Here is a 17,311-nt window from a genome sequence, read left to right as displayed (position 1 = left end):
GATTAACAGCCGATTCCCTAACCGCTCAGCCATCTGACCCCCGTTTACTTATAAAAGTAACCATGTTTCTGTTCGACCTGAATGTGCTTGGATATTGAAATCAGGTTTGAAATGAAGACACGTGGGCAGTGTTGCTAGAAATGATATAACAAGGCCCTTCACAAGTTCGGGGAGACTGACTCGTATGCCATTCATGCAATATTTTGTTTTCTTAACTACTGTTTCTCAAAACACAAGATATGCTACTTTTTCTACTTTCAAATATATTTTATATATATTGAATATATATTAAAGAAAATAAAATTAAAACAATTTTTAACGATCTCTCACCATCTCTTAAATTAAATAATTACCACAACATAAATGACGTACAATATTGGTGTCTTCAGGGGCGCAGCCAGAAATTTTGGGCCCCATGAAAAAGAAAATATATATTTATATTATTTGATCATTTCTATTAGTTTTACATTTACATTTAGTCATTTAGCAGACGCTCTTATCCAGAGCGACTTACAGTAAGTACAGGGACATTCCCCCTGAGGCAAGTAGGGTGAAGTGCCTTGCCCAAGGACACAACGTCATGTGGCACAGCCGGGAAACGAACTGGCGACCTTCTGATTACTAGCCCGACTCCCTCACCGTTCAGCCACCCTCAGTTTTTCAATTTTTTGGGGCCCCTGTCAGTCAGGGGCCCTTAGAATCATCCTAACCCCCCTATATGGCGCCCCTGGTTGTCTTGCGTCTATTTGTTTCTTGGTTAATGTGTGTAACCCAGCAGGATATGTCGCTGCCTCTCTCCTGCAACACTCCCTGACATATATAGACTGCACAGGGGTGAACCAACAAACCCACGCTTTCTCCGGAGAATGTAGGATGGTCTGAACCACTGATAAGAGTTGTTCTCTTAGACAGTAGAAACAGCTGCAAGTCTGTGTAGAGACCCAGCCAGCTGGGGCTCTCTCCTAACCCACCTCCAGGGAAGTCAGGCTTTGCTGAAGCACAAGTTCCGTCAAATTAATCTGACTGTCGTTGAATTTACAGGGTTTGACGCTCATTTGCAAGGGAAATTCACCCGAAATGAATGGATGAGATTTTTTGAAAACGAAACAGATTCTCATACCGCCTCGTGCAAGTTGAAGCTTGTGAAACGTGTTCCTGAGTGTGAGCACGCAGGATATGGGGGGGTAGGGGGGGGAACACTTACCCCGCCTGTTTCATCCCAAACAGACTAAAAGACATCGTGATCAATGGTCTGCTTTCATCCGTCAAAGGCACTAATCAGTGTCTGTCCCATGTCCTGTCTGGTCTGTCTCCCCCACACCATCTGCAAATCACCGTCCCAATCAATGTCTTTCCACAAGTGGGAGTGTGATATTTGACCAGCGTCGGGGAATCAATAGGAGATCAACAAACGACAGAGGAGGATAAAAAGTGTCCAGCTTCCTCCTTCCTTTGTTCTTCTCATCATGTCCCCCTCCTTTGCCCTTGATTGGCAGTTTTCTACACAGTGATTGATTTGTAATCAATGTCTCTATTGGATGTGAGAAGGTCTCAGAAGCCTGTTGGTCCAATTAGATCCTACGTATTATTAAAATATTCATGACGGCCGAGGGCTCTTATTGTCTCTGAGACAGAGCATCAGTATTGGCTGGCCCCCACCGGGCCAACTGTTGGCTTGTTTCCTCCTGCCTGATAAGGTAAAACGAATGTTTACAAAATCTGTCTTTTTGTAGACATTTGCTGCAGTGGTCTTTTCCTGCAGAGGATTTGCTCAGTTCATTAAACCCAAAAGGCACAGTGTAAATTAAGGGAAACATAATTGAGCTCACAGCTAAAGCCATCCATAATGACCACATTGTTTTACTGGGTGAGTAGTGTTATTGGTGGAGAAAGAAAATGGCCCAAACGTCACATCCAAATGTGTCAGTCAACTATAGCTGCGATGTATGTTAGGATACGTTTGACACATGGTCTTGTGTCCTTTATCATGATTTTCATTTACGTCACAAAACCTTTTTAGTTTTCAGCGTAGAGACTTCCCGAAATGTCTTTTCTATTTTTACCCCCGAACCAAATGAGTTGACTGTTGTATTGGAGATGAAGTCAACCAGCCTCGCTCCTGTCTTCTTTCCCTTGATTAACCCCCAGGGTAGCCTATGACCTCAAGGGTAAGATGGGGCTTTTAAACAAAGTTCATCTGTAGCTGACAGGAAATTCTCCAGACACAATAGATTTGACCTACTCGAATGCCATGTGGACGTTTGCTGAAGACAAAAAAAATAATAAAAAAAGACCCACGCAGCCTCCTCAAAACTACTTCTGCAAAGTTACAAATGCCAGATTAGTTTGACAGACAGACAATTAGTCCAGACAGTGTATGGCTTAGTTAGCACGGTTATCAATGATTGTTTGGAAATGACAGCCATTACAAAAGCTGATTAAAAGTTCATGTGAAAATGTACAGTGTCTATTGGCTCCCTCTTTCACTCTTATCGTGGTAAAAAAAAAAAAAAAAAGATGACAAATGACAGCCTTGCATTGACTGAAGGTTCTCATTAGATCCGGATAACGCATGACCCCTGCCTATCCTCACACCCGCCCCTTCTACACGGCAACAGACTCGGGATTGGATCTGATTGAAAATTAAGTGTTGCACAAAAGCTTGTCCAATCAGAAATGGCTGTGGCCTGAATGGAAACAGGCAATCTCTGCAGCAGACAACTGACACGACAGCAGACAATTAACAGCAAGGCCACTGCATACCAATTGGGTTTTTTTGTGCGTCTGACACATCCATTTATCAATGAGATGATGTTTCGCTTAAACGTATGGCAACGAGTGGTTTTGCAGCCCACAGCTAGCATTCAATCATAGATTTGATTTTTATTGCCAGACCATTATCGTTTGCGGGTGTTTGAAATTGAATAGAATTGAGTTTGTGTTGAGATATGTTCCAGGTTTTCCTCAGTACGTATAGACTATATTATGAATATACTCACACACAGTATGGTATTCTCATGTACAGTATGGGACTTGAAGCTAGACATGGCAAGCCTGTTTGCATTAACAACCAAAATCCTCCAGAAAGGCGACAGTACAGTACATATTCTTCCAAATATACATATAGAACAGATACTGTACATTGATTTTGTTTAGCAAGTCTTACAAAAGCAGTTCATGTTTGCTGCAGTGTTATTGACTACTTTCTTTTATATAATTGACTGTGCAGTATATCCCCCAGGGAAATTGTAGTTTACTGTTTACTCCTTGGGATGTTTGGATGTGTCTGGTTTTATATCTACAGTAGAAGAAGCAAGTACTGCAGGATTATAGTACCAAGAGTTAAAATGTGTCTAAATGTTTATTTTTTGAGAAAAGCAATAGACTGAAATCAGTGATCTGTGGATAAAAGTAGCATTTTGCTTTTACATCCCAACTAAAGTTTAGTGAAAAGAAAGATATAATGATAATCTCCATCCACCCACCTTCATCTTCAGTATTGCTGTTTTGTCTTCACACTGCATTCTGAGGTACTTCCTGGTGGGTGCATTTGTCTGGTAAACCTGGAGTTGTTATTCATTTCTACAATCAGTTTAATAATGAGGCTTCTGCTTGTGCTAAATGTCAGCTCCACCTTCCATATGAAGCCTCACCTCACTTCAAGTCTTGAAGTGAGTTAACCGCCCCTACAAGGTGGTATTGTGGAAACAATTTTGTTTCGTACAGCACACTAACTCTTTTGACACATTTTTCATCCTATAAAACTCACGTTTGTTCACACATCAATGACAAGGTCAAAGAGACACCATCGCCACCAGAACTTGTTTGGATCACATCCCTCTATACTTGGTTCCCCTGGTGTTCCCTGGAAAGATAAACATGTTCATGATGTCATGATGACTGTTCTCCCTCAGGGGCCCTCTACCTTAATGAGGTCTGAGAGCTTCCTGGTCCCGCTGAGACCTCACAGTGTGTCGCGGCTGGGCTCTGCGAGGTCCACAGTTTCTGTGCTTTCTGGCTTCTAATGATTCGACGGCACCAAAACAGCGTGAGCCTTCCTGGGAGACATGAGGTGCCTTCTCCTGCATCGTCACTGGCAACCGCCACCAAAGAGACTCTCCTCATTAAATCTGGGTTCGTGGATCATTAAGCTTTCAAGGGCATGTGGCTAGCGTTGTCCCCTGGGTCCCTCTGCATGTCGGGTTTGGTACCGTTTCGTGTGTTGCGGTCGATATCCGCCAAATGTGTAGGCTGCTGCACTTTAATTCTTAAATGTGTGAAACGAGTGAATGCCCAACTGCTCCTACACTGTGCGAAAACCAGATTAGATTTTCTGGCTCAATCCAGTCAGATTATAATCTGATCTGCTGTTGACGAAGAGCTGATCTGTGTAAGTTTGGTGTGTCTGTGACTAAAAGCTGTGCATGGACACGTCCGACAGGATACACAGACACAGCAGCACCACTTACTTTATAAACCACCCCGTCAAAGCTTCTTAAATAGAGACCACTGGTGTTTCTCTACAATTCAGTCCTGAAAATAAATGACATGCTAGCCTTGGGGTTGAGGTAAAAAAACATTTGTATCAAACAGAAATTTTTACATTTAGCAGACGCTCTTATCCAGAGCGACTTACAGTAAATACAGGGACATTCCCCCTGAGGCAAGTAGGGTGAAGTGCCTTGCCCAAAGACACAATGTCATTTTGCACGGAGAGGAATCGATCCGGCAACCTTTGGATTACTAGCCCGACACCCTCACCGCTCAGCCATCTGACTCCAATGACATCGTTGTGGGGTTCGGATGACCTGAAAGTCCAGAAATGGTGACAAATGATGGGTTGGTGGCAGTGTTAAATGCTGTGTTTAAGGAAAGGATTTGCTCTCCTTCGGTGTGAAGCCAGGGCTCACAGGAGATCGAAGTGAGTAATCACAGAGCAACATGATTCGGATGAAGGGAGGGATAATAGCTTGATATGACTCATGAGCAAACATGGAACAAGTCTCAACTACAAAACAGGCAACATTAAAATCAATAAATGGTGACTTTTTTTCCCCAGATATTAAATAAGCCGTTGGCATTTTGAGACCAAACGTGTGATCTATGATATTTTGTGAATGAAGGTGATATGTGAGTCAGACCTGTCACAAGAATCCAGAGACACTGAGAACAAAAGACTAGATCTAGACCGGTGATTTGGACGTTTTTTCATCAGCTTTGAAACTGGAGGCAAAAGTGTGACTTGAACTCACAGGATAACCACAGGATCGCATCAGAATCAAAGCGATATCGTCTCGCTTCTGCATTGAAAACGCAGTTGGATTCAGTTTGAACTTTGCCGGAACAGGATCCCTTTTGAAAAGAAGGCTCAATATGTTGTGATGGAGCAATTTAGAGCAGAATAGACATACTCGCTGCTATTGATTGTTGCAGCTTATTCTGAACCTCCAGCAGCTCCTCATCACAGGACTGTCACAGATGTCACACAGTCATCTTCTCCCTTTATTAAAGCAGAATGAAGCCAGATTCTTTATTTCTGAACATCTTTAGATATGAAATTGCTTTAAAGTTAAGCGAAGGGACCTTTTGTGGACAAATTCTACTGCACCAGGAAGAGATCTTATTAAGGATTCCATTTGTCTTTGTGTCGAGTGTTCTGTGTCTCCACTGTTGTGTACTGTAAACAGTCCTTGTAGAGCTTGAATTTCATCATAATAAAAGTTAAAGCTAGATGTTCAAATGGCATCCTGAAACAATTGAAGTTAGTCTTCAAGGATGGTTGTAAATAGACGAATAGCACAATTTTCTGTTTGCGTTTTATCTGTGGGTGCTTGTGTGACAGCTCTCACCTATTATTCACACGACCCTCCGGGGGCGCCGCGTGTCATTTCCACCCTTCCCAGCATGCACTTGTTGCTTGTTTTCAGACAAGAGTAGCTGACAGAAAGCAGAACCTAAACTTCTTAAGACACTTTTTTTCCAGGTAGGAATAACCTAATCCTAGACCTAGAGCTAGGAGGTACTTCACCGTATCCTGAAAAGACAGGAAGCTCCTTAACCCTTGTGCTGCCTTCGGGTCACATGGGTCAAAGGTTCATAACGAACCATTGTTGTGTTTACCCAATTTTACCCAATACAAAAACAAATACAAATTATTTTCTTTTAACCTTCGCAATGTGGGGGGTCTGAGACAGCCCAACGGTTAAAAGAAAATGCTTCACTTTGTTTTTATAAGCGGTAAAGTTGTCGCAATATGATGGTGGCTCACAGTGACTGATGGGTCACAATGACCCGAAAATAACACAAGGGTTAAGGCGGGAGCGTCTCCCTTAACATTCTGGAGACTTCCAGAAAGATGCTTATGGACTCCTTTCTGTCCTCCTAGGTTTCTCATGTTACAAGGCGTTGTCAAAAAGCAAGCGTGGGAACCTCTCAAAGGTTTGTTACAAGATTACGTGAGGTAACATACGAGTGAGTACGAGCCGTGGTGATTTGCTTCAGAACAAACAGCTATTCGGTGAGCCTTTGCAGCATGAGTTGACTTCAAACCTCCTAAACCACAGGGCAATCAAACTGTCACAGCTGCATTGCCATTTTACCCAAATTGCTTCGAGGCTTGTTGGTTTGTGGTGCTAAAAGAAACTAAATATTGTAACCATTCTGTATTTTTTTTCTTAGATTTTTTAAATATTTTTTATTCACATAAATAATGCATTATGCGTTTGACTATGAAATCCGTCTTTTAAGTCGCATCATAAACTTACCTCACAATTTACACAGTCTATCACGAGCCTTCAGGGTAAACCAGAATAACACCACCAAGAGATCACTAGATCAGTCCCAACAGAGACTAGTGGAAAGAGCAAGTGTTCCTCCTGCTCTACTAACTAGCCAGCCTCTGTAGTGGTCTCTCACGTGAGGTAAATACCTCACAGGAGCACGGCACATCCCTTCCAAACCTGCACCAAAAAGGTGGATGGGCTCCCCTTGCATGTCAATGCAGCTTATTGTACCAGCTAAGTAGACAATGATAGAGCCCCCGCTGGTTAGCTTGTCTAAGATAAACATCCACCGTATTTGATTGGCGTGTGTATTCATAGCAGGGCACGGCTTCAAATACGGCCTTATTCATTTCATGTTCATTACGGACCCTAAAATGACCAATTATTTCATCAATCGTGCACGTAGAAGGCTGGATGGTAGACACAAAACGATAATATGATAAATCAGCCAATTACACTTGTTTTGAGGTACAGGCCCCCTGGAGTGCACAGTAATGTGTTGACACAGTGAACGACGCCATCACAAATGTGTTGAAACGACTGCTGAAATGAATGATTCAAACATGAATCATCATCGGTTGCTACCCTTGTAAGATCATACTTTTGTTTTATATTACTTTGGACTGTTTCATTTGGTATGCGTGTCGAATATTGAATCAACAGTTCATTAAGTCTCAGAAGGGATTTAGTCTGCGTGCACTCTACTGGACTGAGAGGGAAGCAGGATGCTTCTGTTATGTTGAATGTCAAAGTTTATCCATAATATCGGATTCTATAATATTCATGTTTGTGATATACAAGTCCCATGGTATTCAGATAACACTCTTTCCATCCGTCCCTCTCTCTCTTTCTTTCTCTCTTCCCCTTTCTCTCTCTCTCCTTGCCTCCCACCTGCACCTGCCTCCAACTCTCTGTTCTCGATTTCATCTTCTCTGAACAATTTGGAGAAATGAAACCAAACAATTGCTGCCAAGATTGCTTGAAGCTGCGTGTTTGTGAGTCAGCGAGAGAGTAGGGGATTGGGGCAGTGTATGAGGGAGGGGGAAGCTGCACTACACATCAAACACACCATCCTCACACACCACACACACTCCACACACACTGCACACACCACACTGCACACTCCACACACACTGCACACACCACACACCCCTCACACCACACACTACACAACACACCCCACACACCACTCTCCTAATGCAAAGGCCTGAGCCTGCCCCTGATGCAGTCTTGTGACACAGACAAATGCACTGAATCTGGCGACGCTGGTGACTACCTGGAGTCCACCTGAGATCGCTCCGTGCTGCAGGTGAGGCCCTGAAGAAGAAGAAATCCTGATCAATATCTCGGAAGTATAAATCTTAAGAGCTCCTTGGAAAAAATTAAATAAAACATAACTTGAAGGAAAATAAGAAGTTGAAGGTCACTTTTACAGTTTGTTTATGAGAGAGAGGGACGGTGTCAGTGTGAGAGGGTACCCTTGGGAGCTGTGAGGAACCCTCCCTGATGTCTCCATCAGGATGAACGAGAGGCTGCCAAGTGTGTCTGACAGGAACCAGGAACAGACTGCCAGCACAGCAGATGACATCATATATCAGAAACAGGTCAGTTTTCAGACCGTCAGAAAAGAGAAATGCTCCCCTTCGGACCCAGAATAAATATTGGGTGACCCACCAGACTCAGCCTCATTCGTTTGGTGAGATGACTCTTAGAGCTTGTGTTGGGTGGAGTCATATCTGAGGTAAAAGTGGAGTACTTCACCTAACGACATGCTGGATTCAGAAGGGACACCTTCCACACTATTCGGTTGCGGGCTCGGATTGTACAGTGAATATGTTTGACGAAGATTAGACACATGCCTAATAACGGTTGTTCTATTCACGGGCATATCGATTCAGTCAGTTCGGTTGGTGCTTCTGTTGTTTGATTGTGGACATCAATAAACAGACCCTACTCCTCTGACTGTACAGTCCGGGGTGTTTACAGGGTACATTTTAGATCAATAGAAGCATAATAATCCTTTTTAGGAACCATCCATTTGTTTTCGCTTGGTGAGGGTCAGGGGGTCCGTCTCGAAGACTGAAAATGAACAGTTTGTCACCGCAAGGGCTGGGGAAGTCACACGCCGCGCTAACCTATGGTAATGTGTGCGATCGCATCTTTAAACAGAAAGCTCTCCTGTAAAAGGAGCTGGTGTTCCCCCGTCACAGAGCTGCCCGTGGAACACGCTTCTGCTTTCTCCTCCTCCGGCTCGCTGCAACACAGACCTGCCCTGTTGTTTTTCCCTGGCCCTTCCAGTAGGCCAGATATAGATCTGGATGTGTGCGCTGATTTGATCTGAGGCTGAGCTGTGTTCTGCCTGAGCCCTGGGGTCACCAATCCTCCATCATGTCAACAAGCCTCGCCACCAAAGCAGTCTGCAGCACCTAATGAACACCAGGGGGATCCGCCAGTACGGCAGAGCAGGGGAACACACAGCCACACACACACACACACAGCCACACACACACACACACACACACAGCCACACACAAACACACACACAGCCACACACACACACACATGCACACACGGCTGCACACATCAGTCATCACAATCATACAGGCTCGCACGCACGTGCAATCACACAGACAGAAGGGGATTTGAATGTTTGCACAAACATACGGACAGACAGACAGACACTCAAACACATAGTCACGCTAGCACACATGCGTGCACGCACATACACACGCTAGCGCACATCCGTGCACAAACACACACACCAATACTGCCGAGAAAGGCGATGCCAGGGGCAGTGGGGTCCTCTGTACAGACCTCCACCATCTTCACTGGGTCTGGAGACTGTGTGTGTTACTGAGGACTCTCCACAACACACTGTCTGTCACACGCTGCGGAGGCAACGAGAGATGTGACTGTTTCCTTCCTCGCCAGGAAGGCAAGAAATTGACAGAAATAATCTCAAGGCGTCTTGTGACATTAGAATGCCTGCATGGGGAACACATCTGTTTCCACTTCAGCGTTCTCCTAGCTCACAGAGTGTTGAACGGTGCTAATAAAAGACTCCTTAGTCCTGAAATTCAGAGGTGTTTTCCCCCTCAAAGCCTAGTTTACGCTGGGCTGCTGGTCTTGTAGCTGATAATGATCCCTTCAAACCTGAGGGAGTGGTAGAAGAAAAGGAAGTGATGGCTTGAAGCTAGAAGGATGGAGAGGAACTGAGGACCAGGTAGCGAAGGGAAGAAAACCAAATTAGAGGTGCGAGCGGGAGTGTCGGGGCCACCCAGGGAGGCTGTGGCGAAGCGGGAAGGAGACAGAGACAGAATGAAAAGAGGAGCTCCACACGGGAAGAGATTACTCTTCTGGAACGGAGGAAGATATCCATCACAAGCTGTGAGGATCGGACCCGAGTGTTGTTGTTTGTGACTTAATGAGAGAGAGAGACAATGAGAGAGAGACACAGAGCAAACAGAGACAGAATGATGGAAGAGACAGAGACGGAAATAGTGAGAGACAGATGGAGAGGGACAGATGGAGAGAAACTGAAAGACAGAGTGAAAGAGTGAGAGACAGAAAGAGAGAGAGAGACAGATGGAGAGGGACCAAGACAGAGTTAAAGAGTGAGAGACAGAAGGAGAGAGACAGATGGAGAGAGAGACAGATGGAGAGAAATAGAAAGACAAAGTGAAAGAGTGAGACACAGGAGAGAGAGACAGATGGAGAGAGACAGAAAGACAGAGTGAAAGAGAGGCAGAGAAATGAGTCAGAAGATGTCTTTGAAGTTTACATTTTATCATTTTAGCAGACGCTTTTATCCAGAGCGACTTACAGTAAGTACAGGGACATTCCCCCCAGGCAAGTAGGGTGAAGTGCCTTGCCCAAGGGCACAACGTCATTTGGCACAGCCGGGCATTGGTCAGGCAATCTTCAAATTTCTAGTCCGATTCCTTAACCGCTCAGCCATCTGACTCCCTAATCAAGTTGATCTTATAAGTTCTCTCGGTGTTCGTCAAACAAGTTTGGGCCTGAAAGAAGGGAATAACAGTTTTCTGGTAGAAGTTTGAAAAAGAATAACCTCATGGTTATTTTATTCTCAAAGTCCTCTCTGTGTTAAACATGCTGACCAGCCGTGCCGATTAGATTTCTGGCAGACGAGTAGAGGTCGAAAGCCAACGGCCAGCTGGGACTGAAGGTTTTCACACCAAAGATATGAATTCAGGAGACGTACATACATTCTGATGTGGGACTGGAGAGAGATTCTGGGGAGAGATTCTCTATGCTGGAGAGCGATGTTGGAGGGAGAGATGTTGGATGCCTGGGAGAGCGGTGTTGGAGGGAGAGATGTTGGATGCCTGGGAGAGCGGTGTTGGAGGGAGAGATGTTGGATGCCTGGGAGAGCGGTGTCGGGTGGCTTTGTGGCCCGCTGCCTAGATATCCATTCCAGATCCAGTCAGGTGTTGCAGCAATGACACCTCTAGTTGGTCTTTAAGATTGCAATCAGTGACCTCTGGTTTGGGTAGCTGAGTTGTCACGCTGCAGCAGTTTGATCCATGGCAGGAGGCAGTGGTACCTGTGGAGGGGGAAGGGAGGGTGGGGGGGGGGGGGCAATGTTACCTGAGGAGGGGGGAGGGAGGGAGGGGCGGCAGGGAAGGGAGCCTGCAGTAACAGAGAGGGAGGGAGGCTTTCGTAACTGAAGCGCCAGAGGGGAGAGGAGAAGAGAGGAGATGAGAGGTAGGTGGTGGAGGTTGCAGCTCGCGAGAGGCTCGCCAGACAGCTCCGGGGCTGCAGTCCCTGGTGGGCCTGTCTGCCCCATCTTCACCCCTGTGAGTACCTGCTCCACCTGGCTGAGGCTCGCCCAGTCAGCCAATCAGCACCCGGAGAGGAACAGCACATCATCCACAAGGTGCCGTTAGGGATGTTAGACTGAGGGGGGAGGAGGGGGAGGGGGGAGGGAGTGAAATGGAGAGGGGAGGGAGGGCGTGCGGGGGGGGGAGGACGGGCGGGCGGGGGAGGAGGGCGGGAGTGAGGGGGGGGGCGGACGGGGGGGGAGCGCGGGGGGGGGGGAGGGCGGGAGGGAGGGGGGGGGGCGGGGGGCGGGTGGGGGGGTGGAGGGAGGGCGGGCGGGCGGGAGGGGGGGGAAGTGGGGGGGGGGGCGGGCCAGTGGGAGAGAGGTAGGGAGGGGGGGGGGGGAGGGAGGGTGGGTGGGGGGAGGGCGGGGGGGGGGGGGAGGGAGGGTGGGTGGGGGGAGGGCGGGTGGGTGGGGGGAGGGCGGGGGGGGGGAGTTGTTGGTGGACACAGGTTATTCAGCTGAGTGGTCTCTTTACATATAAAACAGCAGTGCTGCTGAAAGCAGAGGGCCCAGAGACCAGCCTGGAGGACAGACAGCTGGGAGGAGGAGGAGCCTGTTTACACCTGCTATGGCTTATCCCTGGTCACCCAATCCTGATAACAAAGTAGACTGAAAGCGCATGCATTAGGGTCAATCATTATTATTGTCATCATTAATAATAGTACAATTACACATCATGGGTAAACAGCGGTCTGGTATAGTCAGATGATAGTGGCGCTGAGAAACTATTGATTTAATAACAGTTCTCTGTGGAGAGAGTTATTGTGTTTGTTTCAGAGATTAATTTATTATCGTCATATAAGACTCTGTCTGTTTTATCTATGAGTTGATTGATAAATGAGGAAACAAGCCCTGATTGGTTTCTCCTCTCATCCTGAGTCCCAACTCCACAGCTCAGATTGAAGATGAAGACAGACTACTGAGAATTTAATTACAACTAAGTGATCTAAACGGCGTATTGACGGGCCACGCGCCGTCTTTCCCCCGCGTTTCTCATCTTGATGCAGACCTTCTCATCTGTTATTGGACGATGAAAACAAAGATGACTCTGCAGAACAAAGACGAGTGTTCCCTTCTCTGCCTTCCCACCCCGCAGCCATGGAGACGGCCGTGATGCACCGCCACGCCCGCTGCACCCTACGAGCGGCCTTTCCCTCTCGTTGATCGCCCCGGTCCCATCTCGCTTTCGCGACAGCTCCTCAGTGGTGTGCAGGCCTCCCTCGATAGATGAGTCCCAGCGTATTCGTCAGTCAGGCCCGCAATCCATACAAGCTGCATACGGGTGTCCGGTGCCTCCATAAATCGTCCTCCCTGGAAGAGGACTTGACCTGCAAATTATTTCAGCAGACCATTACAATTAATAACACGCGACGGGGCTGTGGCGACTGAGCCTGGCGAGCCACTTTGCGTCGCGCCGCCCGCCGTGACCAGGCTCATTTGTCAAACACAAGGTTGGCGAGCTGCGAAACCGGACGGTCCTATAGGCTACGGGACGATGAGTGATATTAAAAAACGGATTAACAAATACTTTACACTGTCTGTTCCCCTCATCACAAGGACCAGTCAGCCGTGACCGTGGCTCTCTCTCTCTCTCTTTGTCTCTTGATCTCTCTCTCTTTGTCTCTCTCTGTCTCTCTCGATCTCTCTCTATTTCTCCCAATCTCTCTGTCTCTCTCAATCTTTCTCTCTCTGTCTCTCTCTGTCTTTCGGTCTCTCTCGATCTCTCTCTCGTTCGGGAGCAGCCGCTCGTTTCCCAACATGAGCGATGTTGAGAAAAGCCGTTGGAAGGTGGTCTATGTTGACGGTCTAGTACTGTGTGAGTACGTCTCTCCAGAGAGCAGCTCTCCCCTGCGCGAGGTCGTTGTGCAGTGTAAAATAAACGTTCTCCGAGGGTCAGTTACCCCAGCGTTTGACTTTGAGGAGCGAGTTCATTAAAGGACAACGCTGGTCTAAGACGGTTGTAAACTACCCTTTCCCTTAGTGATGCTGAGCTTTGTATTTTATTGCGTTCACTCGGTTCAGGCACTCGAGGGAAATAATCTTCACAACCCTTAAATAGACAAGCCTCCACATGCAGTTTTGCCCCAGAAATATCACCAGAACGACTTTCTTTGACAACACCAAAGTGCAATCACAGTTAATCTGTTGATTTCTGAAGTAGGCCTAGCAGAAAGTTGCCAGAGTTGTCATTAGTCGCAAAATGAGATTTTTTGTCGCTAGGGAAGTTGAAAAGTCGCTAATTCTATCGACAAAGTTGTTAAATTGGCAACAGTGTTCACACGTGTGCCTCAAGCTGTACCTGCATGCTCGGCGGAATACGAGATGTAGGGCCTAGACTATTCATCTAGCAGATTTGAGCATCTTTGGCTACGGTTGGCAGGGGGAAGGTCAGAGACTCGCTGACACAAACTCTCATCGATTCAGAAAGCGCTGCAAAGAAGCCTCAGCAGTCATCAGAACAGCCAAGTGTTTAACTAAGACTTTAACTGGGAGGAAACGGAAGCCAGACACCCGGCGTCTTTCTCAGCTCAGGCGCCAGTGTTCAGCTCATTCACATTGGCATTCATTCAAAAGACCCCCACTTGACAGCTTAACATCCACCCAGGGTGTATGAAAAGAACGTTTATGTGCTCAAGTAAGTTAAGTCAAATGTACTTAATGAATGCTGCTAGCGTGCATGTGTGCAGATTGTAGGAGTAATCTGTGTGTGTGTGTGTGTGTGTGTAGATTGTAGATTGTACGAGTGTACTGTCTCTGTGTAGAGGAGTGTTCTGTGTGTGTGTGTGTGTGTGTGTAGACCAGGAGTGTACTGTGTGTGTGTGTGTGTGTGTCGTCCTGTATGTGCACCTGCTTGCGACTACACTGACCTTCATATCCCCAGGGCTAGGCCAGCAGCCATTTATCTTTTATTCATTCAGCCATTTCTTAGGAATGCAGCTTTTCTGTCACCCAGGCTTGTCAAAACAGAGGCCATTTTATGATGTGCACACCACAACCAGTGGCACTAAGAAACCAGAGAAGCGGGTCTGGAAAACTCAAAACTAGTCTGACAGACTAGTTTTGACGGCACGGTATCTTGCTAACGTTGTTAGCATCAGATTACACTAGAAAAGGGTGTTTGTCGTGCCGTAACGACAAAAGTAGAGCAGCGGAAGGTGTTGACGACAGGTTCCAGTCATTAGGCGATTTCTCCTTGTTCTCTGCTCAGACAAGCAAACTTTCATCTGTTTACCGTGCCTGATGTGTCTTCATCGATGGAGGGTCACAGCGTTTTCTTTTCTCTCGCTGTCAGTTGCAATGTTTGACATTGACGCTGTGAGTTTGCTCGTCAGACGTATCGCTCCAACTGCGGGTTTCTTCGCTTGGATTGAAGTCGAGGAGTATTGAAGTCGCTGTTTGTGGCATCGAAAGCCAGTGAAAGCTCTCAGACAGAAGAGTATTTGGTTCAGTTACAATCACGCCACATGCACCCACATACTCTGCGATACTTAAAATCATGTCCTGCAGCTAAATCTAAATGTTCCTGACATCTCTGTGGGCCGGGTTGATTGGCTGGTCGCTCAGAGCTGTCGAGTGCTACACGGTTTCTCTCATTTGTGTGATGTTGTCGACAAATGTGATCCCAGATGACTGAAATGTCATGTTGGATGCATGGGGATTGACACAGTTATTCCATTGGCAGCAATTATTAACATTATTAGCTTGTGTCTTGTCTTATTAAGAGTCATTAAACTCTAGTCTGACGTATTATTTCTCACTGAATAAACCAAGTGAAAGGTAGGAGGCCTTGCAGCTGATTACTACAGCATACTGCTACATTCTATAAACAGCATTAGTAGGTTGCCATTGTGACACTGACAGAGTAAACATGCTTTAAAAGGTTTTCTATGTTACAATTGACTTTAGAGTTCTAGCTATGTCAGGGACATGCATTTGAATCTGCTTTCCCAACAGCAACCTCTAACTGGGTTATGGTTACTAGGTAACATTTCTTCTTCTTGTTTTCTGCAGATGATAACTGCAGACTGAGTGACTACCGTGGACTAAAGAACAAGATTCTGGACCTGTATGACCAGAAGTACATGGGGTCCGGCAACAATGGAGGTCATAAAGACAACATGGCCGCCAGGAAGCAGCTGGTGGACGTCATCTTCAAACGCTTTGATGCAGACAGTAGCGGGCGAGTTGACAGCAGCGAGCTCTCCCAGGTGAGCAAACCACGTTGTACAGTACCATACAGCACAGCGCCACACAGCGCCGCACAGCGCCACACAGCACAGCACAGCACAGCACCACACAGCACCGAACAGCACAGCGTCGCACAGCACAGCAACCATAAACACAGACCTTTCCTTTGAAGAGTCAGAGGAATTGCTCAGTCCGTCTCCGCTTTCCTCAGAAGAAAAAAGGGAAACCCCCCCAAGTCATATCTACAGTATTTTATTCGAGTCGACATGCAGTAAATACAGCCATCTTGATAACCTACAGCACTGCTACATTACTGGTCTTCAGGTTTGTCTCGGTTTGGAAAGAGAGGAGGGTGAACTGTTGTTGTACTGAATCTTCTCAAATGTAATCCGGGTCAAAGGAAACTACTGCTTGGGAAAGATTGTGAACCTCAACTGTTTCTGCCAAAAAACTTAGCTGAAGGAAGAGGTTTTTTTTTGGCTTGCATGAGAGTAAAGACATTTGCGCACACAGTGAAAAGAAATGTCTCACAGTACCTGAGGTCTGGCTTTAAATGGCATGCATTTGAATAATTGAAAAGGTAAGCAAGTCTTCCTGGTTTTAATAACCCTTCAACTGTTCTGAGGCTGGACACAGCCTCTCACAGCCTAGGGCGAAGCGATTAGTCCTGTCTGTCTCAGACATGGGGAGGGTCGGGGTTTGTATTGTTATGCATTTACTATTTAGAATCCCAGGATTCCCATTTGATCACTGCCAACAATCTTAATATTATTATACTGTATTCTCATATAATTTACATATTTTTACATACGGGTGTTTTTATGCTGTAGTATAAGGGCAAATCCTCGCACAGCCAGTGAAATACATAATAAAGGGAAAACTGTCTTACTTTTTTTAATATGCAAATAAAGGCTGCCCTTTTGGCACTGTTTGACACAAAATTGCGGTAAGATTGCTGCATGGCTGACAATGAAAGAGGCCTTAACTATTTAAAGAGCCTGAGGGGCAACAGCCAAACTCTGCCATGATTCTGCCTTCCCAGGTGGTTGAATGTCACAATCTGGTCAAACATTATTTAAAGGACAGATGGAGATGCGAGTGCACGGTGTGTCTGAGGCGTTCGTGCTCAGGCCTCCAGTCTCTGGGAAACACATGTGAATATTGACACTGGTTGGATAAATACAGTGCTTATACTTTCACACTCAAGAGAGAAACAAAAAGTTGTTCGTGGTCCAGAACTGATTTATTCTTCTCTGTTTTCGTGGTCTTCTTTCATTCACCCGTCAGTTCAGGAATCGTTCGAACATAAAATTCGAAAACATTAATATCTGCACTCATTTAATTTTTTTGTTTTTATCGTCCCTGTGATGGCAGTCTTGTGGTGTTAACTGTGAGAGCGTTGTTGCAGTTGGCTGAAGGTGTAATGTCCTGTGGTGGGGGAGGTGTTGACACAGACAACAGCTGCATTCTGAACATGCGTCACACCTGTTTGTGTTTT

General features: G+C 46.2%; 1 protein-coding gene across 1 annotated transcript in view; it reads left to right on the top strand.

Moving 5' to 3' along the window:
• fstl5 (follistatin-like 5) overlaps positions 1-17,311 on the top strand; it is a 95,881-nt gene that overhangs the window by 35,974 nt on the left and 42,596 nt on the right. Inside the window, exon 5 of the mRNA XM_084698228.1 lies at positions 15,637-15,833. Coding sequence (XP_084554354.1) covers positions 15,637-15,833 — 197 coding nt within the window. The remainder of the gene's footprint in view (positions 1-15,636; positions 15,834-17,311) is intronic.

This window comes from Hypomesus nipponensis, chromosome 1 (genome assembly GCF_054491055.1).
Source record: "Hypomesus nipponensis isolate SF chromosome 1, ASM5449105v1, whole genome shotgun sequence".
Classification (NCBI taxonomy): Eukaryota; Metazoa; Chordata; class Actinopteri; order Osmeriformes; family Osmeridae; genus Hypomesus; species Hypomesus nipponensis.
The sequence above is the reverse complement of the archived record's forward strand: the minus strand, read 5'-3'. Positions and strand labels throughout refer to the sequence as shown.